Below are 25,418 nucleotides of genomic sequence, written 5' to 3' on the forward strand. Positions count from 1 at the left end.
ATTTAAGCACAGCTGAAAATTAGACAATGGTGTCTTGTACAAATTTGCTTAGGCAAATAAAATAAGATTTTTAAGAATTAGTGAGCTTAGTACCGGTAAATAATAATTGTTATTCAACCACGATTAAATTGGTGAAATCACAATATCCTAATCATTGGGCTATTGTGTTGTAGTTGCTTTCTTTGCTAATTTCAGTTTTATTCTTTTTTCACGTTCTTTTATTCACTCCCCTCTCTGCGTCTCTTTCTCCCTCTCCGACTTTTCCATCCCTTCTTTTATCATCGCAAGCTCCCCTTCCTTCTACATCTACCGCTCTATTTATACCTATCTCTCTATCTTCGTCAGATTCTATTACTTTCTCAGCTCTTACTCCTTCCCTCGTTTTTCTTCTCTTTAGTTATTTTAATTCTTCGCCATCCATTATTCCCACTTCCAGTCCCAGTTCCAGAGGGTAGTATGTATTTTCGAATGCTGTTTCATAAAAAAAAAACATTTGTACAGAAAACAACTTAAGACGTGGACCACCCTTACCATTTTGGTGTAAGAAAAATAGATAAGATCCGATTCTCAAACCCACTCACAAAATTTTATTAAAATCGCCCGTTTCGAAGCAGTTCAATGACAAACACTGTGTCGCGAGTATTTCATATATATATATAATGTAACGAATTTACTGCAATTCCCCTTATTTGCAAATCTTCTACTAACGTTCGAATCACTAAACTGTTGAATAAATAACACCACTATTCAATAATGCAAAATGGCCTTTATTAAAGTTCTTCACAACAATACTACTATTGCTCGCCAGATGCGTCTTAAATCAAAACTGATTGTCGCGCCTCTACTGTTGCTGCTTTTTACAGTGTGATTTCCTCGTTGCATCTTCTAGGCGCTTCCAGAATTTACTTAGTTACTGGTATATAATTATAACTACAGATGCACGTGTGTAGATCTCATATGCGCGTGTATTTGTGAGCGATACTTCCATAATTATAATTGCATACTTTTGGGAGCATCTCAGATAAGATATCTGCATGTGTTTGTGCGTTGCTTCTCTGCTGTGTGTACGTACCTATGTGTAGACATAATCATTGAATTATTGATGTGCATACAAGCCTCTGCTTAACATCGGCTTAGAGATGGCAGTACCCCTTAGTGTTGCTAATATTCCTAACACTGCCCTCCACCTAAGTCTGATCGTCCCGATCAGACAAATCTCTCGATATAACCGCTGCTAGCCTCCCCAAATGAACCACTCTTCTATTTCGTGGTTTCCCAATTGTTTGTATGCGATAGATGACATCACTGATCCTCTTCACAACTCTGCGCGGGCCTTCCCAACTGCACCGATATTTGGATGGAACGCCTTTCCGCCGGTGAGGGTTGTATAGCAGTACCATATCTTCCTCCAAGAAACCTTCCGAATTAAAGTTCCTGTCATGCCAGTGTTTCATCTTACTACTCATTAACCTTGGCCGCTCCCTCACACACTGTTCTTTGGCCAATGAAGAACTACTTCGCAGAGCTTGATCTTGACGGATTGACTTTGTATCATCAGTATCGTCTTGACGTTTCTTAACAGTAGTGCGCGCTGGCTTGAAACCACCCTTGCATTCTTTCTGGAAAATTCGTTCCTTCGTTTTTGTGCGTCCATTTGTTTTTGTCAATGCCAGTGTTTCTCCCACAGGTACTTTTGATTTTGCTTTATTTGGCGCATTCGATCCATCAACTTTTGCCTTTGACTTTCGTGGTCTTTGTCGAGTCTTCTCCACCAGTACTCGATTACTACTGAACCCTTTCGTCAAACTGAAGTTAAGTGGTATATCCTGGTTCTTATAACGTATAATCCTTCTCTGCATCTCGATCCTGATGTCATGGTCAACTAAGAAGTCCACTCCCAATATGACTTCATCAATAATCTCCGCTACAATGAATTTGTGTAGAACCATGACCTTCCCAATTAAGACTTCACATACCACTTCTCCCTGAACTTGGTTAAACTCGCCAGAAATCGTACGCAATCCTGCTCCAGGTAATGGCTTTATTCTCCTGTTGACCAAATAAGATCGGATCAAGGAATGAGATGCGCCCGTATCGACAGTCAGTACACGTTTTTGCCATCCACATTCCCTTTGACGGTAAGACTGCTCGATTTTCTACCAATTTGCGACACAGATATCACAGGACATTAAATAGCTGGAGCTAGCTCTCGATCTCTACATCTTAAGCGCTCTTGCTCATCCCTCCAATATTGCGTCTACCTACTCTGGCCTTCCTACTTCCACACGGCGTGCTTTGAAAACTGGCTTACACAGAAGCGCCGCTTTTCCTGAATCAGAGCATGTGATACCGTTTCTGCGAAAGTTGGCTTTGGGTTTGCGTATGTAGCTCGCTTTGTTTCGACGTCCCGTATGACATTTATAAAACTCTGAATCTTTACCCTTTCGGGGTGCGTCCGCATTCGCTAAATATGCCAGCCTTTCAACATCCGAAGCAAACTCTTGCAACGTCTCACCAGGCTTCTGGAAGCGGTTCAGTAACTCCATTTGGTATATCTGTATCCTATGTTCAGTTCTGTTTCCTCTCTCTAGAGCGCCCATCAATGCTTCATAACAGTTCCGTTCGCCCTCTGGAATGGTTTGTAAAATCTCAGCTGCAGGCCCTTTCAACCCTATGAACAGTGCAGCAACTTTATCTTCAACATTCCAGTTGTTCACTGCTGCGGTCTTCTCAAACTGTAGCTTAAAGACCTGGAAAGGAACAGAACCGTCTAAGGATGGTGTTTTTACCTTTGGACTACTCGCTGAAATCGCTGGGCGATTTAGTTGTAACTGCTCCATACGACCTTTCAAATCATCGGCTTCTGCCTGAAATTGCGCCATTTTTGCATCTTGCGCTTCCAGTTTTGATGATACCTGTTCCAAAATTTCTGCCGACATTTCAGATATACGTGCCTCTTACGCTTCCAATTGAAATACCATATATGTCTTTTGGTCTTCCAGTTGAGATGACACGTGCGACGTCATTTCTGAAATACGTGCATCCTGTGATGCCAGTTGGGATGCTATATATGTCTTTTGTTCTTCAAGTTGAGTTTCCATCTTGGATGTTATATGTGTCTCCTGGGATTCTAGTTGAGATGCTATATATGTCTTCTGTTCTGCCAGTTGAGATGACACTGTCGGTGTATTAGCAGATATTGCAGCTAAAATCGTGTTCAAGTCTGTGCTCGTAACCGTCTGCGATGTTTCGTTTTTCTCTTCAATTTTTGTTGTTTTCTCGTCGCCATCAAGATGAAAGACATACTCTTCCACGTTAATTCTTTCTGCTTCCATTACCTCTCGTAGTCGTTCCTGAAGTTCGAGTTTATTACCGGTTGTATTCAATCCACGGCTCTCCAACTCCTTCTTCAGTTGCTGGATCTTCAGTTCACTCCACTTGGCCATGTCCTTGTTGTATTCAAAATCTTCGGAATTTTTTCAACAATTCCTCTTCTGACACCAATTGTAACGAATTTATGCAATTCCCCTTATTTGCAAATCTTCTACTAACGTTCTAATCACTAAACTGTTGAGTAAGTAGCACCGCTATTCGGTAATGCAAAATGGCCTTTATTAAAGTTCTTCACAATAATACTACTATTGCTCGCCAGATTCGTCTTAAATCAAAACTGATTGTCGCGCCTCTACTGTTGCTGCTTTTATACTGTGTGATTTCCTCGTTGCATCTTCTAAGCGCTTCCCGAATTTACTTAGTTACTGGTATATAATTATAACTACAAATGCACGTGTGTAGATCTCATATGCGCGTGTATTTGTGAGCGATGCTTCCACAATTATAATTGCATACTTTTGGGAGCATCTCAGATAAGACATTTGCATGTGTTTCTGCGTTGCTTCTCTGCTGTGTGTACGTACCTACGTGTAGACATAATGATTGAATTATTGATGTGCATACAAGTCACTGCTTAGCATCGGCTTAGAGATGGCAGTACCCCTTAGTGTTGCTAATATTCGTAACAATAAGATAATCTAAATTATGTTTAACAAATAGTTTTTTCAGCAGTTCTTGGGACAAAATTCACACTTTTTTCTGTAACCACTATCGTCTTAATTCGTGGTAGCACCTAGCGATTTGTTTTATTTCCTACTTATGTCAACCGGAAAAATGGGTAGGCTCAAATGAAAAAAAAAATTTATGTTAGCTTTGCTCATCCATTCATCGGTCTATTCGTCAGCAGATTTGTCCGTGGGGTCATCATCACAAGTTGTTTTTTTTTTTGCAATAACTATCATTTAAAGAAATGTATTGTAAGCAAATGCAACATACCAATTTTTTTGACCGCGACTAATACTCTTGTAAAAAATAAATACTATTTCAAAATGAAATATAATGCTGTGATAATGCAATATTTTACGAGACATTTCCGCCATTTATAGGGTTACACTGCTAAAATTTTATATGATCAACTTATTTTGTTTTGTGGATGTTCCGACAGGGTGGATAAATGACGTTGCAACGATTTTTCGCCATCCCTTGTCAAATTTGGTGAGACAAACCGGTTTCGGCATTGTGCCATCATCAGTGTCGATTTTTGGAGTGAACGACTATCTTGAAAAAAGTAGTGGCGACGCCTACTAAGGTCACTCGAAAATCTTTGCATCATCTTAAAAAACGGTTAAAGATGTCGTGATATTATTTATAACCGTCTATACTTTTCAAAAGATAATTGCCCTAGACAAGAATCACAAAATCGGTTCCCACGCCTACTTTCTATATTAAAATGAAAAATGCACATATAGAACACGAATACAAATCTGTAACCTGTACCGCTTCTTTTCATATATTAGGCGATGAAAAAATTTATATTGTTCACAAAATTACATTTACACAACGATTTCAGATAATAATAAATGGAGTGAGGTTCATCGACTTCGCTATTTCCCGAAATATTTTCATATCCAGCTCAAAGTTTAAACATTTAAAAATCCACAAAACTACATGGCATAAAAATATTACCGAAAATTCGGCGAAAGACGAAAGGTTTCAAACCCGGGTCAAATTTCTGCCAGAACGAAAAGGGCGATATGATAACTAATGTTCAAAGAGTGCTCAGATTCTATAGTGAAGTCATCTAAGTCTTTATTAATGCCGCTCTTCACAATAATTGCCCCTGGAGCATTCCACGGTTGGTACGGGACAAATCGTACAGATTTTTTTTCATTTTTAGGTCTCAACTAAAGAAAAACTATAACTTTATCAGAAAAAGATTTAAGTGCATTAGGATTGTATGGTAAATGTGCAAATAAAAATAGAAATCTGCTCTTAAAATATTTGTATATGTGCGTAAAAAATCGCAAAAAGCCTCCGTTTGTACGGGACACCAGTAGTTCAAGTGAAACTTTAGCGAAATTATTAAATATTATTATTATAGTAACAAAAAACAAAAGCAAACATATTTGTTAGTAGTTGTTAAAATAACAAACAAAATTTAAAAACGTTTATTCGAAAAAAATTATGTTTAAAAATAATTTGTTTTTACGGGACACATGTGCACCATTCAAATTTCGATTTCTCCTACACTATATATTGTAGCGTGCTCCGCCTCGTCCAAAAATCCTGGGTCCAAGCCACGGGCAAAGCAACTTTAAAAACTCAGAACCAAGTTTTCTCAATTAGAAAACTTTTTCTAAGCGGAGTCGCCCCTCGGCAGTGATTTCGAGTGTATTTCATCAATAAAAAATTTCTCAGTGAAAATTTATCTATAGGACCAGTCCCAACAATTTGTAGGAAAAATTAAAAGGAGCACGACGTAAATTAGGAGAGAAACTAGGTCTAAAGTCTCTTCTGGAAATTTACTAAAGTTTACTTATATTCATGTACATATTCCAGGTACAGACTTAGTCTATGTACAGAAATAAAATGTTCATTTTTTCAGGAGTTTTTGAAAACTATTTGATTTTTCAATTAAATTTGCTACACCAATTTTTTATTTAATTTGATTTTTTTTTCAAGCTAATACTAATTTTAAAATTTTCCACTTAAGTACACATTTCAAATATATTAGCATGGAAAATTAAAAAGGAGAGCAATTCGAAAATCGGCGAAAATTAAGGATTTTCCATGGAATGCCCCTACCATTGACTTTGACATGGTATCTCTAAGCCAGATGTTTATTCGACACACGTAAGCAAAATCGTGACTACCAATGTGCCAAGTATGAAATAAACACTAAAAAAAAAACTTTCTCAGAAGATAAACATTGGAGGGACTTTTTGCAATAGGCAAAAACAATTTTTGCTCAATTTATGATAAGAACTGCCTTGCACTTAGGTGCGAAAACTTCCGAAGAGATTTTGGTCCGAGCTTGTCTTCCAATTTGCGTGGTACTCCTTTTTAATTTTCCTACAAATTGGTCGGAGTTTTTATAATAATGAAGAGATTTTCCTTGTATGTATGTACATATATTAGAATGGTTTTTCTTTTGTTTTTAGAAAAATGTTATTGTTTTGAGAAGAAATTCCTAGCGTGAAAAACCATTCACATTTGGGGAAAAAAATAGTTTGAGTGTAGAATTGATATCTGTGTCACAGATTTACAGAGATGGATGGCTTTTGTGGGGTGGTTGGACTTCCCCCAACCCCTCCCTCCCCCTCCCCCAGTGGATCCCCCACTGCTTTAAGGAGAGGTTAAACAGAATAGTAAGAAATTGGTAGATATATTCTGCACACTTTTTTGGAATTAAATCAGGGCCGTATGCAAAAGATTCTTTTAAGGTCTTTAGTTGCAATAAAACATCTTCAGGTCGTAAATGTGGAGCAGAGTTTGAGTTACTTAGATGCAGTTTATAAGGATATTTGTCAGGCGAAGCAGTCTTAATGGAATAGTAAAAAATGTTATCTTTAAACTTCATAGCATAATGAAAACCCTTTGTCCTACGTTTAGAATTTACAAACCATATAACGCCTTGCAAATAATTTTCTTTCTCATTTTACAGAAGTAAGTTTTATAGCGCTTTTTATTAAGTTCAAAATAATTATGACACAGTTTAGCATAACGAATGTAATGCGAATGTAAACCAGCCTTCTTATATAATTTAAAGTAACATGACTTTTTGTTATGCAATGATTTTAGTTCCTTAGTGATGCAGGATGGCATTAGTTCATCGTATGAACAAATACGCTTGGACGCACACCATTAAAATATAAAACGTTATAATCGACGTCCCCATTATGGTGAAGTCAAGTTATTTTGGAAGCTATCGCGCACTAAGTAATTCAATTTCGAGAAAAACATGACTTTTTCGGTTATGCCGAGAAATCATATATACAAGGGGCAGTGATGACTCAACCCTGTCAGGTTAACTTTTTTTTTTTTTAATTAATCCTTATAACTAATAATTTTGAGGTCGAAATTTTTTTAGGAAAATAAGCACTTTCTATTATTTAAAGCTCGATATTCGTATTTTCTTGAATCCAATCCAAGTAGGAAGTGACACGAGTATATGCAGGTGGTACATCAGTTTCACATCCTACCATTGAAACAATAGACATAATACCAATTTGAATCTTTGAAGATGCCAACACCAATGGACCACCAGAATCACCACTAAGAAGTTTGATATGATTGTCAGTGGCAGTGCAAATTTTTCCGTTATCGATAATAGATGAATCATATGATTTAGCACATACTTCGTTAGAGATCACTCTAAAATTGGCAAACTGTAAAACAGGTGAATTCAATGTGGATGTATCAGAGGTATAACCCCATCCAGAAGCCACTACAGTTTTATGAACGTAAGCCGGATATCGTGAAGCACGATTTGGTAGAGACACCGGTTGAATGGCAAGTGTACAAGTTACAGCTGGAATTTTGATCAAAGATATATCATTTCTAGCAGTTTCTATTTCGAATTCGGGATGAACTGTAATGTCACATTGGTGTACCACCAGTTGTACAATTGGATCTAAGTGATTGATGCTGCCTAAGTATACCATCGCCCCCAGAGCACTGAAATTGAAAGGATTGACTAGATCAGATTACGTATCGAGAGTACGTTATTGGGTGATTAACTTATTAATTCTTCTTTTCGCCAATTGTCCCACACCCTAAAAAATACAGGACATATAATTTAAAACTTACGTTAGAGTACAATGAGCAGCCGTCAGCACCAATTCATTGCTTATTAGAGATCCAGCACAAAAGCGAAAATTTTCACCGTAATATAATAACAAACCAGCTTGATAAGGAAATTGGTTAGCAGTTGCCGTTTGACTATTTGATATACGTGAACTTAAAACTTCCTTTTGAACCATAGACCCCAAGGGTTCACGTTGTATATTTCTAGGTTGCCGAATTTCAAGCGACGATGCGATGCATAGTAGGAGCCACAAAGCTAACAACGATCTCATGTTGCTGCTGTTCAAGCAAATTCAGACTGACTAAAGCATTGACTATTTTGGTTTATTTATTGTATAATTCAATGACGTACTATGGGATAGTTTGCAATATTTTGTCATAAATGCATATTTGTATTTCGGCAATTCACAGTATGTTTGTATTTGGCTTCGCAACAAGCATGATTTTTATTTTCTATCGATTACGGATAGATTTCAACCTTTCGCCTTAACTCCGAATTTTCAATCGGTCAAGAAAGAAGAGAACAGTGAGAGTAAGAGTCTGTAAGGATTAAAATTCATAGACTTAAATAAATAAATAAATAAATTTGGCATGTAATATAAATCTGCTACTGCTACATTAAAGCTTACGGGGGCATTTGTAGTAGTGCTGCCAAGAATTCCGTTAACACTTAATATACTAACATTTGAAAATATAAGAAATTACAAAATTAGTTTGCAAATAAAGCAGAATTTAAAACTGTTTTAATCCATTTATATCTTACTCAGTCATGCAGGGAGCAGCCGTCAAAATCCATTCGTGGCTAATTAGCGATCCACCGATCCACGGTCCACCATCATACAACGATAAACAAGCTTGATAAGGAAATTGCCTGGCAGTAGCACTTTGACCATTTAATATACGTAGACTTAGAACTATATTTGGTTCCACAGACCCCAAGATATTACCTTTTGTTTATCTAAGGTCACGAATTTGAAACGCCGAGGCAAGAGCAACAAAGCTATGATCGATTTCATATTGCTGCAGTTTAAGCAAATTTAGACTGATGAATTCATTGATAATTTTTTGCTTATTTATAGTAAAGTTAAGTGGCGTACTATAGAGTTATATGCATTATTTTGTCACAAAAGCATATTTTTCGGCAAGGCATTTCCGCATTTGCTGGATATAATAAAAATAAATGTAAGGCGCGATAACCTCCGAAGAGATCTAAGGCCGAGCTTCTCTTCCAATTTGCGTCGTGCTCCTCTTGATTCTTCCCTACAAATTGTTTATGCCGACTCCGAACGGCATCTGCAAGGCAGATGAGTTTTCACTGAGAGCTTTTCATGGCAGAAATACAATCGGAGCGCTTGCCAGACACTGCCGAGGGGCGACCCCGCTTAGAAAAATTTTCTTCTAATTGAAAAATCTTATTTCTAAAATTTTGATGTTGCTTTGCCCGGGAGTTGAACCCAGGGCATACGGTGTGATAGGCGGAGCACGCCGCCATCACACCACGGTGGCCGCCATTTGCTGGATATAAGTACCATTAAAAATGCATGAAATTCGGTACTTATAAGCGGAAAGTGTTGATATAAAAACCGGCTTTTAAGCACAGAATGGGTTTATACTAATATTCCTGTTAACTGGCACATCTAACATTACCAGTTTAAAGCGACACGAGTGAAATTTTGTTTATATTTTAGTTTTAAAAACCTCTCATTTTCTGCGTCTTTTTAACGCCGTTTTCGCCATTTTCGGCTAGGGCTAACTGACGGTTTATCTGACAAAAATCTTCCATAGATGTGTCAAAAAAAGTGCAGGCTAGCGTTAACTAAATAACCCCAAGTACACAAAATTACACGCGCTCAATTAAAATTTGTTTGAACAGAAAAATCAACAGAACGTGTATGCATTTTAGAACACAAAAATTTAAAAACAATAATAGCACTTGTTTACACAAAAATTCGTTATTATTTTTGTTTTCCTGATAGTTAACCGTTGGGCCCAGAAACACGTTTCCATGAACTGATAACGGTTTTCGGTTACATTAACACATTTTCCGGCAACGTTTTTATACCTTTGATGAAAATGAAATGGTATATTCAGGGCTGTCATGGAATCCAAGTCGGTTTTGCGTTTTGTCGGAATTATAAACCAATATTGATTTAAATTGGTGTCATAAAACCGTATTGGTTTTACTCTTTTCGAATGTAAATAAAAGCGATGTTCGAATCAGATGTTTTGCTTTGCACCGGCAATTTTGATGTTAATTTTTTTTGCAAAACTTTATAAAATAGTTGTTTTGTGCATTTAAACAGAAATAAACAAATTTATTGACATCAAAATGGCATCAGCAGTTGTAGCATTTATATTAATGGAAGAAGAAAGTTGCGAGAGGGTAAAAACGAAAATTTTGAGAGATCGCAGCAATCCATTTAAGTTGCTAGAGACAGCGTAATTAAAAATATTTCTTAATGTGGGTTTCTAAATATTTATAGCGCATTTGCAGTTCCATTGCATACTATCGCATAAACAAAGAGGCTTTCCGAATGGTAGTGGACACTACTGAAGTACGTTTAACTGGCTCGAAGGTTCTGACAGTGCTACAACTAGCACGTTACGATTTTTAGCTGAAGGATCCTATGAAAGATCAGTTGGCAAGGATTCTAGCATGAGTGTAGGTAGAAGCACGGTGTCAACGATTTTTGATGATGTGCTTCGTGAAGCCCTTCGCAATATCTGGATATTTCTCCATAAATTCAGTCAAAATACTGTTTTAAATTAAATTTTTATGTTTTCCCCTATTAAGAATGAAAATATATAAACCTTTATTTACTTACATTTTTAGAAAATACTCAACTGCAAGAGAAATACAACTAGGAAAAAATGAAATCCAACAGCATTTAACTTATTGGATTGTTTCCGATAGCAAAATCGATATTATCGGATCCTGTGACACCTAAAACCGACACTGATTCCGATTCGAACATTAAACCGATAACATTGGATTTCATAACACCAAAGTAGTTATTTTGTCGTTTTTAAATCCGATTCCGACAACAATTGGATTCCATGAGAGCCCTGAGTTGATTTAGCCATGTCCGTCTGTCTGTTTGTATGGAAACTAGTTCCTCAGTGTTTAAAATATCGTCATAAAATTTGGTGAGCGGGTATTTTTAGGTGTCCGATTAGACATTTGCCGGTACCAGCTGGCTCGGACCACTATAGCATATATCCCCCATACAACCGATTTTTTTGTCATATCTTCCTCGATTTATGAGATTGAAGCTTCAAACTTCACCATATGCTTTCGTATATTGCACATATTGTTGTCTGGAAAAATGGACAAGATCGGTCGTATATATAGTATATATCCCCCACAACAGGTTTTTTCAGATAAGACACTTTTCATAATTTCTGCCCCATTTCAACAGCTAGAACCTTTAACTTTCACCAATTGCTTACTTATAAAGCGTATATTGTTGTCTGGAAAAGTTATAGAGATCGGTGGTATATACATACTAGCAGACCCGTCAGATGTTTTTCTGCCCTAAATTTGGCCTATCTACATAAATTTTAATAAGCTTTTTCCATCTAACTCTTCCGTCGGAGTACTAAAGCACTCAATAACAGTTTCAATTAGATACCCATAACTTAAAAACACATCCTAGTGTTACCCTGATCAACGTTTTGGCCTATATTTCGAAACCCTTCACAAATAGGTATGAAAACTACCCTGTAGTAAAGCACCCATCAACAGATTTCATTTGTTATCCATATTCTATAAACACATTCTAGTGGTACCCGCGTCCACGTTTTCGTTTATATCTCGAGACCTCGGTCACCTGCGGGTACGAAAAATACCCCGTATAAAAGTACTCATAAACAGCTTCCATTTGATACCCATATTGTACAAACATATCCCAGGATTACCCAGGTCCACATTTTGATCTCAATACCCTGGCCGGATAAAAGTTATCCTATGTCTGTCTCTTGGTTCTAAGCTACCCTTCCACCAATTTTCAGCCAAATATGTTCATCCGTTCCTTCCTCTTCTATTAAAAAAAAGCGCATCAACATCCCTTGCGTATTTTTAAAGGTTTAAGCGTTCAAAGGGATATAGGCACAGAAAAAGCGACTTTGTTTTATACTATGTAGCAGGCGTGCTTAACCCGATATCATTTCGTTACGATAATTAACGTTAATAAACGAAACAAAGTCATTTCGTTTCGTTTATTAACGTTAAGAACGTCAAATTAACGAAATGATTTTGTTTCGTTTTCTGCTCTATCAAAACATAGCAGGGATGCACCTTAACGTTAAGCTAATCGTTTATCAAAAAATTTCCACCGTTTCTGTTGAAACACTTCGAAATATTATCGATAAAGAAATTATCAAGATAAATTGTATCTCGTTTTTAACCGAAACGAAAAACTTTCGTTAACGTTAAAAACGGTAACAAAAACGTGATACTTTATGTTTGAATTGTGCTGGCAATGCTATAGCCATGGCGAAGCCGTAAGGTGGTAACAGCGAGCGGACATACACACACAAACTCCATGTAATTTGTTTGTGTAATTCGTTGGTGGTAATGTCAAAAATACTCTGAGAAATGTTCGTACTGTCAAAATTCATGAGAAAAGTTGCAATCAGCTTGGCTAATGCTTTAGCCTTTAATGACTCCGCCATCAATCAGCTTTGCCAGCATAGTTTGAAATTAATAATCAACATATACGATTTGATTTCGTTTTGATAGAGCAGAAAACGAAACAAAATCATTTCGTTAATTTGACGTTCTTAACGTTAATAAACGAAACGAAATGACTTTGTTTCGTTTATTAACGTTAATTATCGTAACGAAATGATATCGTTTCGTTGGTTAAGCATGCCTGGTAAAAATGTGACTTTTGTTTAAACAATTTGGCTGATATAAGAAAGGAATCAAGTTTTTTTTTTTTGATGCAGATCGAAGGTAAATATTTCAAAGTTTTACTGAAAAGTAGAATTTTTTAAATACATCCATCCGTTTATGAGTTATAACTGTGTAAACAAAAATTTTATGATTTTTTACTACATTTTGGCAATTTGCCACGCCCCTATAATATATATCATCAAATTATATTAACTGTACCATCTCACGTAGCTAAGCTTTCAAATGCAAGAAACCGTTTTAAAATCGGAGCATTCTGTGTGAAGTTATGTGCATACATGGCGTTTAGCGACTTTATTTTGTAAGATTTATAGATAGATAGATACTCATATAAACTGTGATCTCTGTCCCCTTTTTAACGGCTTAAAGCTTCCAATTTCATCAAAAAATTTTACTACCCAAACTTAAGTTTATAATATATGTTTATGGATATCAATAAATTTACTTAAGCACAACCTACAAGTTTGTGGCAGACTTATAGTCTTCGCAAAACTTAATTTAAGCATCATTACGAAAAGTGCTATTAATATCAATCTTAAATTGCCTATGAGTCACTTTTGTATACAGTTTTTCTTTATTAATCATATAAGTACATAGTCCTACATTGATCTTATCGAAAGTCTTGTGCTGAGTATGAAATACATGGACTACGCCTTAAATTTTACAACTCATGATTTCGATACATACAGTGACAGACAAAAGTCTGTCCGCTGGATTTTTCCAAAAAATGTGATTATACAGTTTTACATTAAACCTTTTTTAATACATAACAAACTACAAAAATCCTTACATTAATATAAAATAACAAAGTTATTGGAAATAAACGTGAAAACAACGTTGACAAAAGTCTACATACAGCACACAAATAATCTGTTTTAGTATGACCAGCTTCACGCAACACTAAATAATATTCATTTTGTTCAGTTGATTTTCCAACAGTTGCATAATTGATGTACATTTGAGCGATTTTCCGTCATCCCTTGTCAAATTTTGTTTCGAGACAAACTGGTTGCGGCATTGTATCATCGTCAGTGTCTATTTTCTGTTTTAGTATGATCAGCTTCACGCAACACTAAATAATATTCATTTTGTTCAGTTGATTTTCCAACAGGTTGCATAATTGATGTACATTTGAGCGATTTTCCGTCATCCCTTGTCAAATTTTGTTTCGAGACAAACTGGTTTCGGCATTGTATCATCGTCAGTGTCTATTTTCGTTCTGATCTGTTGTTGCCGTCTGTCTTGTATTTACAGTTCGTGGCTACATGAGCAGGTATTCTCAAATGGATGTTTGTGTATATTTATGTATATGTGCTGTGTGTTCATTCAGAACCGACGATGGTTTTTACTGATCGATTTGTGCGGCAGACTTAGTCAGGTAGAAGTCAGTAATTCTAGTCGTTTGACCTTCTTTGTGGGTTTGTTTCTTTGGCGCGTTTACTGGTTCGTCTCGAAACAAAATTTGACAAGGTATGACGGAAAATCGTTCCAACATACATCAGCTGAATAATATTGTTTTTTTAGTATTCAGTTGGTTCACGGTTAGCATAAATAACATCTTGAAGCTGTCTTGCTATTGATGTTACTAAATTTGTTAACTCTGCAGCTTCTCTGATGCCTTCTTTGAGCAAAGCAGCGCTAGTCATCTCTTTTTTCTAGTTTCACGTTCTTTAATTTCCCAAACATGCCTAATTATATTTAAATCTGGGCTTTGAAGTGGGGTATTTAATTGTCTTATTGTTATCCTGCTGAAAGATCCAACGTGCACCGAGCTCCAATTTATCCACCAGTGGTTTCAAATTATGTTCCAATTAAAACTTGCATCTAAACCGATCCATAGTAACCTCAATAAATGTGTTCTCCAACTCCAGAAAGCTTCCCAAACTATAAAACAGCAAAACTTTACAGTTGATACCAAATTCCATGGTTCGAGTGCAGTATTTTTCTTTCTCCACACTTTTGTTCTTCGCTATCGCTATCGAAAATATTGAACGCATTGGTAAACGAAAGTTTTTGCCAAAAATCCATCTCCTTTTTAACACGCTTATATTAACTTCACTTGTAATGTGCTTGTTTGTAACTCTCTAGGCTAGGTGCGCAAAATAGAGTTAGACCAATCTAGCGGCAATTATTGAAGAAAAATTATTTAATTTTTTTTTAAACTATATATTATTTCTGTATGCTTTTAAAAACTCCAAGGGAATGCTATGGTTTTTTTTTCATAAATAAGAGGCTTTTACGTGGTGTTCTGCTGTGAAAGCCGTTCTTGTTGAGAGATCTTTGGACTATTGTTGGATGGACACATTTGCCTGATGAGTGTGCTATATCCTCGACTCATTTTGGAGCAGAAACTTTTGGATTTTTGTCAAATTCTTCTTGCGGTATAGTTTGCTCGGATGCCCATTGCGCTTCGAATTTTCGATAGAACCTATTTTTTCAATGTTTACTACAATGTTCTGTTCTTTAGCTTGACTCTAATTTGCAATTTAGCCACATAATGTTTTTCTTTTGTGGGCTGTACAACCAAATTTCTACATCCGCCGATATTTCTTTCAAGGAGGCATTTTTGATCTTTAAGTGATCCAACTGGAACTTAACTCAATATAAGCAAATCAACAAACTTAAGTGAAGGATTAAACTAGCTACACAGTACTTTAGGGTTAGTACAACACATCATATTAGACTGCATGCTAGGTAACGGAGCTGTATGTACACTTTTGTTCACGCTAATATTGCTTTCTTTCACCATAACTTTGTTGTTTTATGTTGAAGCACGAAATCGTTTTAGGTAAAACTTTTACAAAACAAGTAAGGAAGGCTAAGTTCGGGTGTAACCGAACATTACATACTCAGCTGAGAGCTATGGAGACAAAATAAGGGAAAATCACCATGTAGGAAAATGAACCTAGGGTAACCCTGGAATGTGTTTGTATGATATGTGTATCAAATGGAAGGTATTAAAGAGTTTTTTAAGAGGGATTAGGCCATAGTTCTATGGGTGGACGCCATTTGAGGATATCGCCATAAAAGTGGGAGTATTTGTTTGTACGATATTGGTATGAAATGAAAGTTACCAACGAGGGTTTTAAAAGGGAGGGGTGGTAGTTGTATATGTGAAGGCGTTTTCGAGATATTGAGCAAAATGTGGACGAGGGTGAACCACAACATCATCTGTTAGGTACCGCTAATTTATTTATATATGTAATACCACGAACAGTATTCCTGCCGAGATTCCAAGAGCTTTTGATTTCGCCCTGCAAAACTTTTTCACTTTCTTCTACTTATTTAATATGGAAGGTGTCACACCCATTTTACAAAGTTTTTTTCTAAAGTTATATTTTGCGTCAATAAACCAATCCCATTACCATGTTTCATCCCTTTTTTCGTATTTGGTATAGAATTATGGCATTTTTTTCATTTTTCGTAACTTTCGATATCGAAAAATTGGGCGTGGTCATAGTCGGATTTCGGCCATTTTTTACACCAATACAAAGTGAGTTCAGATAAGCACGTGAACTGAGTTTAGTAAGGATATATCGCTTTTTGCTTAAGTTATCATGTTAACGGCCGAGCGGAAGGACAGACGGTCGACTGTGCATAAAAACAGGGCTTGGCTTCACCGATTTCGCCCTTTTTCAGAAAACAGTTATCGCCCTATAATCAAAGCCACTACCAAATTTCACAAGGATTGGTAAATTTTTGTTCGACTTATGGCATTAAAAGTATCCCAGACAAATTAAATGAAAAAGGGCGGAGCCCTTATATACTGTAAAGATATTAAATTTTTTGTTAAAATTTGACTTTTAAAAATTTTTTTTTTAAGTGGACGTTCTCGTCATCCGATTTTGCTCATTTTTATTCAGCATATATATAGTAATATGAGTAATCATCATGATATCTTCAACGACTGCAAAATTACAGCTTGCAAAACTTTTAAATTACCTTCTTTAAAAAGTGGGCGGTGCCACGCCCATTGTCCAAAATTTTACCAATTTTCTATTCTGCGTCATAAGTTCAGCTCACTAACCAAGTTTCATTGCTTTATCTGTCTTTGGTAATGAATTATCGCACTTTTTCTGCTTTTCGAAATTTACGATATCGAAAAAGTTGGCGTGGTTATAGTCCGAGATCGTTCATTTTAAATAGCGATCTGAGATGATTGCCCAGGAACCTACGTACCAAATTTCATCAAGATACCTCAAAATTTACTCAAGTTATCGTGTTAACGGGCAGACGGACGGACGGACGGACGGGCATGGCTCAATAAAATTTTTTTTCGATCCTGATGATTTTGATGTATGGAAGTCTATATCTATCTCGATTCCTTTATACCTGTACAACCAACCGTTATCCAATCAAAGTTAATATACTCTGTGAGCTCTGCTCAACTGAGTATAAAAAAGGTTTAAATGAAATTGCATAGTCACATTTTTCTGCAAAGTTGTTGTCTTTTCTAAACAATGAAAGTAGAGGGTGTATGTAGACTTCTATCCGTCACTGTATGCTGTATATGTATATATGTATGTATTTTGTGGTAAAGTAAATCTAGACAAGTAAAAAGCTGGCTTTATATGTATGTAGAAATTTAGAGAAAACAACATATCTCGATATCTCTTAATAAAATTTCGTTTCAGGATCTTAGCACTAAATAGCTGCTATAAAATATAGGAAATCACAATATGAGGTGCTGTTAGCTTTTTAGTTCAACGTCTATTTATCACCTTTATCTTAACTATAGATAGGTTGTTTTGCTGAATTGCCACAAACATTCTCATATGTCTGGTTTAATTCCAAATCTTTCTCATGTGAGGTGTTATCAAGTTGACAGCATTGAGTCAATCTTTAGCAAAAATCACTCAACTGTATGAATTTATGTTTAATAAAAACTTGAATTGGGAGAATGCCATTCAACTTCTTAGAAAACCTATTGAGGTGGTAAGATTTTAATTTTCTCACAATTTGCACTTTCCACATTTGGGCTATGCTCCTTGACCTTTTTTTGATGTTTTATTTTATCAGAGCTTATTGCTTGGTTGGTGTTTCTGTTGTGAACTTAAATGAATTTCAGTATATAAACTTTATATTTTTCATGATGGCCTTTTTTCAAACCAAAATACAAACAACTTAATTCCAAGTTCTTGGAAATTCTCTATACAAACCGTACACAAAAGTACTTAGCTTGATGGGTAAATAGAGTACGCCATGCAAAGGAATTCATGTCAAATGAAACCAATTTTGGCTCATAAACTTTACGGTTAGGAGCCAGAAAAATATCATAATTATGAAATGTACCAATGTGTGGTGAAACCGTGACAATAACATATATTAGGGTGCTCCTGCCTTGAGCCTTGACACTAAGAGTTTATGGGTCTAAAAAGTTATTAAGAACATAATAATGGATTTTTTAGCCTTTTTTATTTTCTTCTGTTATATCCGGCCGTTGTACAAACCCTCTATCTCTAATTCGCATATCAACATTGCCTGCATATATTCAGTGTCGTTGAAGTTTTTTGGCTATTTTCCGCGTGATCGGTATACCCTAACCAATATGCCGGTTTCAGACCTTTGCCTTTTGAAAACCGAAACGTTTTCTGCATACGCAATAAGATGGACTACCTATGAATCCCGTCCTGTTGTTGTTGTAGCAGTGCTTCGATCCTTTCAGAAGGTACGATCGCTCACAAATTGTTATCAATATCCTCTAAAGGGAGTCCAAGGAAACTTGCCATTTCGTCTGGGTTAGACCAAAAAGATATGGGTGTCAGAGGCGCTGATTCCACATTGCAATGGAAAAGATGGTTAGTCATGTGGGCATAGGTTACGTGCGCAACATTCATTGAGTTTACCTGGGTCTATTCTGGATAAATAATAAGAGTTTTACCTATTATAGTATTCAGATCGAACTTTTGCCACAGTGACTCAAGTCTCCCTGGGGAATTTCTTCACTCAACTACGAAAATTCCACCACAAAATCTGGGCGAAGGTTTTGAGACTGGGGTAGATTCCTGCAGGAATGATAATGGCGACCTGTTAACTGACGCACAGAGTGTTTAAGTTGTGGAGAGAACAATTCTCCACATTGCTAGCTAGCGGAGGAGAAGAGAAACCCGATACCACAATCGCCTCTGATGGAAAACATGTTCCGGCACCCGACTATGACGTAGTGAGACTGACAATATTCCGGCTACAAAATCACAAGGTACCAATGCCTGCCGAGTTGTTTAAACACGGAGGCGAATCGTTGGTTAAGAGTACGCATCAACTCCTATACAAAATATGGTCGGTTGAGCGCATGCCTCCGGAATGGAATATGAGTGTGCTCTGCCAAATGCACAAGAAAAGCGATCCCGCAAACCGGGCCAATTACTGCGGAATCAGCCTACATAATATCGCATATAAGGTTCTATATAGCGTACTGTGTGAAAGACTGAAGCCCATAGTCAACAACCTGATTGAACCTTATCAGTGCGGCTTCAGACCTGGTAAACCTAATATCGGCCAGATCTTCACTATGCGCCAAGTCCTGGATAAGAGAATCGACACTCACCATCTTTTGATCATAAAGAAAATTGAAATAAAAATAAATTGAAACTAACAAAAAAACATTTCAATAAAGTAATTTCGTAGCTTGTGCAAGAAGATAATCCTAGATATTAACACATTTTAAGTCTCTTCATACATACCTAATCCTATAAATACAACATAAACAAAAAAACAGAAAAAGTTAGAAATGGGATTTATAAACGCACGACTTTGGTTCTGTGCGCCAGGTGTTTGGTAAATGATTTTATCACTTTTGTGGTCAAGTCAAAGTTAGAAAATAAACACGAATAGTTTTGAGAATTTTGTTTTTGTTATGCAAATATTTTATATAGTTGTTTTATGTAGTTGTTTTATGTAGTTGTTTTAGAACATATGCATTCAATTACCACATGCAGGCCGGAATGAAAGCTTTTACATATGTAAGTATGTAAATTGGGGACTATCGCCAGGTTTATTTTACGTGGAATATGCATAACTCTTGGGGTAGTTGAAAAACCCGACAAAAAAAGTTATGTGTGCATATTAAATTTTGAAAATAAATACAATTTTTGTAAATACATAAGGGCTGTTACAGAAAGTTTTGCAAAATGCTCATAAAGTCTTTACAGTTGCACTTATCTGCTTTCCTTAATGGAGACGGAGATGTACCGCACAGGGACGACGAACCCGATGTCCCCCCACCCGATTACGACGAAGTCAGCAATAACCAGATTAACGAACAACAAGGCCGCGGGCGCTGATAGATTGTCTGCGGAGCTTTCCAAATGCGGCGGTGAGGAGTTGGTAAGGCGCATGCATCAGCTTCTTTGCAAAATAATGTTTTTGCCCAGTCCACAAGAAAGGTGATACTGCAAAGTGTGCCAACTATCGTGGAATTATCCCTCTTTATATTGCATATAAGGCCCAGTCAAGTGTATTGTGCGAAAGATTGAAATCCACTGTGAATCGGCTGCTTGAACCCCATCAGTGCGGCTTCTGGCCTGGTAAATCTAACATCTAACAGATTTTCACAATGCCCCAAGTCTTGGAAAAAAACCGCGAAAAAAGAATCGACACACATCACATCAATTCACTGTTAACATAACAAAACAACACCCATCATTTCTTCGTCGATTATAAGGCCACCTTGGACAGCGCGAAAAGGAACTGCCTATATGGCGCTATGTCTGAATTTGGTTTCCCCCACAAAAATTATACGGCTTTGAAAATGACATTGATCAACAACATCAGCTCAGTCAGAATTTGGAAAGACCTCTCCAAGCCGTTCGAAACTAAACGAGGTTTCAGACGGGGTGGCCCCCTATCATGCGATTTCTTTAATTTGATGCTGCACAAGATTACACTATCAGCAGAACTTAACAGCCTTGGAACAATATTCTATAAAAGCATGCATTTACTGTCATATGCTGATGACATTGATATCATCGGCCTAAACACACGCGCTGTTAGTTCTGGTTACTCCAAACTGGAAAAAGAAGCGGTCAAGATGGGTTTGATGGTGAATGAGGACAAAACGAAGTACCTGCTGTCATCGAGCAAAGAGTCAGCGCATATGCGACTTGGCAACCACTCTACTGTTGGCAGCCATAATTTCGAAATAGTAAAAGACTTCGTTTATTTGGGAGCCAGCATCAACAGTAGCAACAATATCAGCTTTGAAATCCTGCGAAGAATCACTCTTGCCAATAAATGCTACGATGGACTAGGTAGGCAATTGAAAAGTAAAGTCCTCTCTCGGCAAACGAAAATTATGCTCTACAAGTCACTTATTACTCTCGTCCTGCTATGCGGTGCAGAAGCATGGGCCATGATTTTTCTACCCAAATTACATTCTAATTTCAATTTTTCCTACAACAAAGAAGAATCTTTATGCGTTTTTTACCATTGTAAGACGTCTTTTGCCAAATCAATGCACTTGCTTTTCACCTCCACACCCTCACAAAAATAACCGCATTTAAAATAATTTTGTGCATCTTTTTGATGTGAATTTCATCTCTCTCTCTTCGTTCATCAAAATCCTGCTTATAATAAAAGGATATAGAAACTCTTTTCAATGGCAAACAAGCGAAAAAATAAACACAAATTTGTGGTCAACCATTACGAATGTTTCGTTTTTCAATTCAATTTTTTATCACGAACTTTAACATTTGTGCCAACATTTTTTGTTAATAAATTTTTTGTTTAAAATATATTTAAGTTTTGTCTTTGTGATATACGAGTATATAAAATAATGTGTTCACAGTTGCAAGTTCGCCTCATTTGAAGGTTTATACAAACATAATTGCGGGTTCTCTTTTAGAACTATTTAAGCAAACCAAATTCAATATAAGTTATTTTAGTGGTATGTATGTATGTATGAACGATGTTGGAGCTACATTTTCTTCAAAAGCGTTGAGACAATTTTGCGGTTAAGCTGAATCAGTCAAACACTAAATTAAAAAAGTTTGAGTACTTAAAACAAAAACTTGAGAAAAGTTTGCACGCAATAGCCCTCGTAACCCAACCCAAGTGGTGGCTACAATTTACGGTGATGAGCGTACACTTTTACCGATAACGGGTGGCGTAGCTATATAAGCATCATTAGCGAATGTTCTAGGTAGGCAACCAATGCGCATATATGTAATTTATCAAACAATATTTTACTTAACAAATATAATAAATTTATGCGATTGATAGATGAACGATTTTGTATAATATATAACACAGACTTACAAGAATGACCCAAGTATAAGGTAAGGGATGCTATTTTGCCTAAATACCTCCAAAATTTTCAGTTATCGGTGAAAACCGTTTTTTCAAACCCTGGTACCCTCATAAGCCTTTAATATATATACATATATACGTAGTTGGCTGGTTAGGAATGTTTTAATATTTGGCATTATCAAATTTTAAATATATGTAGTGCTAAAATATTAATTTAAAAATCACATCACTAGAAGCGTCTAAAAAAACGTGAGGCGTAGCATAACCTGATTACGGTTTAGTTGGTCTTACTTATACATATATGAAAATATCATTTGTTAAGATATGAGCATCAATAGAAATTTAACACGACCCACGCTTCTTTTTATTTTTCTGATCACCGCCCTAAATTGATGATCAGTGTGATGACTAGTACCTAGGACCTACCTAATTATTTTCTTGCTTTTAGTAATATTATTACTTAATATAAGTATTCTTTTCAATAAAACCGTTTAACTTTTTATACCCAGCGTGCTTTGCACACAGAGTATATTAACTTTGATTGGATAACGGTTGGTTGTACAGGTATAAAGGAATCGAGATAGATATAGACTTCCATATATCAAAATCATCAGTATCGAAAAAAAATTTGATTGAGCCATGTCCGCCCGTCCGCCCGTCCGTCCGCCCGTTAGCACGATAACTTGAGTAAATATTGATATATCTTCACCAAATTTGGTACACGAGCTTATCTGGGCCCACAATAGATCGGTATTGAAAATGTGCCAAATCGAATGATAACCACGCCAACTTTTTATATATATAAAATTTTGGAAAACACAAAAACCTGATAATTTAGTAAATAATACACCTAGAATGTTGAAATTTTACGTGTTGACTGATATTGAGACTCTTGATAAAAATTTGAAACCCATTTTTAAATGGGCGTGGCACCGCCCACTTCTGATAAAATCAATTTTACAAATATTATTAATCATAAATCAAAAATCTTTAATCCTATCGTAACAAAATTCGGCAGAGAGATTGCCTTTACTATAAGGAATGCTGTGAAGAAAAATTAATGAAATCGGTTAAGGACCACGCCCACTTTTATATAAAAGATTTTTAAAAGGGTCGTGGACGAATAAAATTATCCATATCTGTGCAAAAAAAAGCTTTATATTAATGGTATTTCATTTCCCAAGTGGATTTATAACAATAAATAGGAAAAACTTCAAAACTAATAAAATGAGCGTGGCACCGCCCCTTTTATGGCTAAGCAATTTTCTATATTTCGGGAGCCATAACTCGAAGAAAAATTAACATATCGTAATGAAATTGTGTACACATATTTTCCTTATAGCAGAAAATATTTCTAATAAAAATGGCGGGATCGGTTACGACCACGGCAAATTAGATATAAAGCAATTTTAAAAGGGTCGTAGACTAGAATAATAAGTTATAACTTAGCAAAAAATAGTTTTGAATCAATGGTATTTCACTTATCAAGTTTTATTGTAAGAGGAAATCGGGAGACATTTTTTTTAAACGGGCGATGCCACGTGTTATGTAAAAAAGTAATTTATCTGAAATGAAATGGACAATTGAAGCACACCCGAACTTAGACAACTTTACTTGTTTTTTAATTATTTTATTTAAGGTTTTTAATCGATGTTGCTGGCGACCCAGATGTTAGTTCAAATGCCTATTTTTTTTTATTTAATAGCCTATTATTTCTCATTATATTTAGTTCATTTATTGCCTCATTATTACAAGGACTCTTTCATGACAATTTGTTACAATCTAAGTCCTCAATACATAATCCTACTCGACTCAGCGCCACGTATGCTTGTCCCTCCTCGAACTCCTAAGTATTTTGATGTCGCTTGCTTTGTTCCAAATATGAGCCAAATCTGACCACAAAGACGAGTTTTTTGAATATCTCGATCCTTGCGGCACCTAGTGGGACTTTTTTTCACAAGGCGATTTCTAATCCTGAATGTAATGTGTGTTCCAAATATGAGCCATATCGGACCACACATACGATTTTTTAAAATATTTCGATCCATGCGCCACCTACCGTAGGGTTCTGAATTATGTGCCAAATTTAAAGCTTGTAGCTTATCGGGAAGTAAGTTAAATTTCAATCACAAAATTCTGTTCGTCGAGTCAAACTAAATATAAAACCGTTTAAAAATGGACGTGGCTCCGCCCTTTTAAGACTTGGTTTCTCCCCATGATGATAATTCAAGTTGCGTAGAAAAATTGGTGGAGATAATCTGAATACCATACTAATGACTGAGAAAATAAAATAAAATAAAATAAAATAAAAATTGTTGTGCTGGATTTTGAGGTTTAAGTTTAATTTCTGTTGAGTATTGTGATGATCAGGTGATTTACGAAATGTTTTAAGCATACATGTTAAATTTCAATTAGAATTAGCAATTGGTTTATATTCTCTAATTCCCTTGAATTAGAATTAATTAGCTTGAATTAGAATCAATTATTGAATATCTAATTGCATTAGCAGAAGTCAATTAGATTTCTAATTGTATAGGTAAACCAATTTTTTTTGCTAATGGCAACTAATTCCAATTAGATTTACCATTAGAATAAAAATTTCAATTATCTAATGGGAATTGGGTGAACCTTTCTAATTGTTTAATGAATTAGAGAATTTCGCAAATGAAGGTTAATTAGCAATCATTAGCATTAGCTAATCGTTACTTAACATCTATGGTTTTAAGCAATCGATATATTGAAACTTTTGAGTTTTTCGAAAATTAAATTTTTAGTTTTGAAATAAAATAAAAAAATAAAAAAAAATTAGTTTTGAAATACAAAGTAAAAAAAAAAGATCAGTGTATATACAATTTTGTAAATTTATTCCGACTTGCACTTCAATTTAAAAATGTTGAGCAGTACTGATTACTAATTCATATCCAGACAAATTCAATTCATATTCAGAAAGCACAATTCATATTTTGTTAAACCTTGATAACTCACTTAAAAATTTCGAGGAAAATAATCAATACCACCAAAGTATCGAGGGAAAGAAATCGTATCGTACACATTTAAAAGCCTAAGATTTACGTATATAATACCAAAAAAAAGTTGGATTGTGGTAAATGCGCGTTCC

The 25,418-nt window shown here is 35.9% G+C and overlaps 2 protein-coding genes across 10 annotated transcripts in view; one reads left to right on the plus strand and one right to left on the minus strand.

Moving 5' to 3' along the window:
- Positions 1-25,418, plus strand: part of LOC137237929 (uncharacterized) — a 636,630-nt gene that overhangs the window by 514,782 nt on the left and 96,430 nt on the right. The gene's annotated exons all lie outside the window — the stretch shown is intronic.
- Positions 7,446-8,412, minus strand: LOC137251045 (collagenase-like). Its single transcript, XM_067784968.1, has 2 exons — positions 8,143-8,412; positions 7,446-8,010 (listed from the first exon to the last, which is right to left on the minus strand). The coding sequence occupies exons 1-2, from the start codon at positions 8,409-8,411 to the stop codon at positions 7,446-7,448; spliced, it is 834 nt and encodes a 277-aa protein (XP_067641069.1). The 5' UTR covers position 8,412.

Source organism: Eurosta solidaginis, chromosome 1, assembly GCF_040869045.1.
Source record: "Eurosta solidaginis isolate ZX-2024a chromosome 1, ASM4086904v1, whole genome shotgun sequence".
Taxonomy (NCBI): domain Eukaryota; kingdom Metazoa; phylum Arthropoda; class Insecta; order Diptera; family Tephritidae; genus Eurosta; species Eurosta solidaginis.

Excerpts from the sequence above, each read along its gene's own strand:
- LOC137251045 (XM_067784968.1), bottom strand. The coding sequence starts at position 8,411 with ATGAGATCGTTGTTAGCTTTGTGGCTCCTACTATGCATCGCATCGTCG. Across the intron at positions 8,011-8,142 it reads GCTGCTCATTGTACTCTAAC|TGCTCTGGGGGCGATGGTAT; the intron begins GTAAGTTTTAAA and ends TTTCAATTTCAG.